Source organism: Austrofundulus limnaeus, unplaced genomic scaffold (genome assembly GCF_001266775.1).
Source record: "Austrofundulus limnaeus strain Quisiro unplaced genomic scaffold, Austrofundulus_limnaeus-1.0 Scaffold357, whole genome shotgun sequence".
Classification (NCBI taxonomy): Eukaryota; Metazoa; Chordata; class Actinopteri; order Cyprinodontiformes; family Rivulidae; genus Austrofundulus; species Austrofundulus limnaeus.
Window position 1 is genome coordinate 167,686 of NW_013952759.1, and position 1,443 is coordinate 169,128.

General features: G+C 47.3%; 1 protein-coding gene across 2 annotated transcripts in view; it reads left to right on the forward strand.

Annotated features, from left to right (window-relative positions):
• Nucleotides 1-1,443, forward strand: part of ap2b1 (adaptor related protein complex 2 subunit beta 1) — a gene marked incomplete in the record, with an annotated part of 14,646 nt that overhangs the window by 3,798 nt on the left and 9,405 nt on the right. For both annotated transcript variants that reach the window (XM_014023107.1, XM_014023108.1), the window contains 4 exon segments: nucleotides 156-271; nucleotides 375-540; nucleotides 614-712; nucleotides 796-1,055. In XM_014023107.1, coding sequence (XP_013878561.1) covers nucleotides 156-271; nucleotides 375-540; nucleotides 614-712; nucleotides 796-1,055 — 641 coding nt within the window.

Consider the following 1,443-nt stretch of genomic DNA (forward strand, 5'->3'; position numbering starts at 1 on the left):
ATATTATATTATATTATATTATAGAATGCTCCTTCTACTGAGAAATGTCTAAAAAGGTTTGTCATGGTCGTTGCAGATGTATTAAAAGTGTTTTTGTTATGAGTTCTTTGCTACATGAAAAGCWGAGTTTAGGTGTATCCTTCATTCCCTCGCAGCAATCAGCTGAGCGCTGCGTCAGCACTCTGCTGGACCTGATCCAGACTAAGGTCAACTATGTGGTTCAGGAGGCTATTGTGGTCATCAGGGACATTTTCCGCAAGTACCCCAACAAGTAAGTTCTCCCTCAGAATGCCTGAGAACAAACTGGACTTACAGTATAATAATAAACCGTAGTTCAGCTTATTTCTGACCCCTGAGGTACGGATGTTTTTCAGGTACGAGAGCATCATCGCCACACTCTGTGAGAATCTGGACTCTCTGGATGAACCTGACGCTCGCGGCGCCATGATCTGGATTGTCGGTGAGTACGCGGAGAGGATCGACAACGCCGACGAGCTGCTGGAGAGCTTCCTGGAGGGCTTCCACGATGAGAGCACTCAGGTGGGTCCACGTTAATAAAAGAACACGCTGCATGCTGAAAATAGACTATAAAGTTTAAATTTTGGGTTTGCAGGTGCAGCTCACTCTGTTGACGGCCATCGTCAAGCTGTTTCTCAAGAAACCATCGGAGACTCAGGAGCTGGTGCAGCAGGTCCTCAGTTTGGCCACACAGGTGATTGCCATCTTGTTTTATCTGCCAGTTTGTGTGTTTCAGTTTTCCCTGCCACTATATCAACAATTTGTGTTTTCCTTCAGGACTCGGACAACCCTGACCTCCGTGACAGGGGCTACATTTACTGGCGCCTGCTGTCCACCGACCCCGTGACCGCCAAGGAGGTGGTGCTGTCAGAGAAGCCCCTGATCTCAGAGGAGACGGACCTGATCGAGCCCACCCTGCTGGACGAGCTGATCTGCCACATCGGCTCCCTGGCTTCAGTTTACCACAAACCGCCCAGCGCCTTTGTGGAGGGAAGCCATGGAATTCACCGGAAACACCTGCCTGTGCAGCACAGCAGGTCAGACACACAAACTCTTCAGAGCGATTACAGATGCAGGTGCCTAGTTAGTCGCTATATTTACACAAGCAGCTAAAACATGGATTAACAGACACTCCCGTTTTTTGACAGTGCGGCAGTTTTTAAAGATTATCTAAAAAAATTATGGAAGGAAAACCTCAGTGACGAGAGGAGAATGTGTAGCGCTGAGCTAATACATATATATATGGTGATAGCATCGGGGCTAACGCTAAAGCTAACAAGCTAATCTGAGGTTCTTCTTCCATGAAGCAGCTCTGTTGTCCTCCATCCATATTTTCAGTTCCAGGCTGAGTCATTTCTGCCTTCTCCTCACTGTCAACGCTCTCTGGTTTCATTTAAAGTGTATCTTATCCCTCTGTGAAAAGAT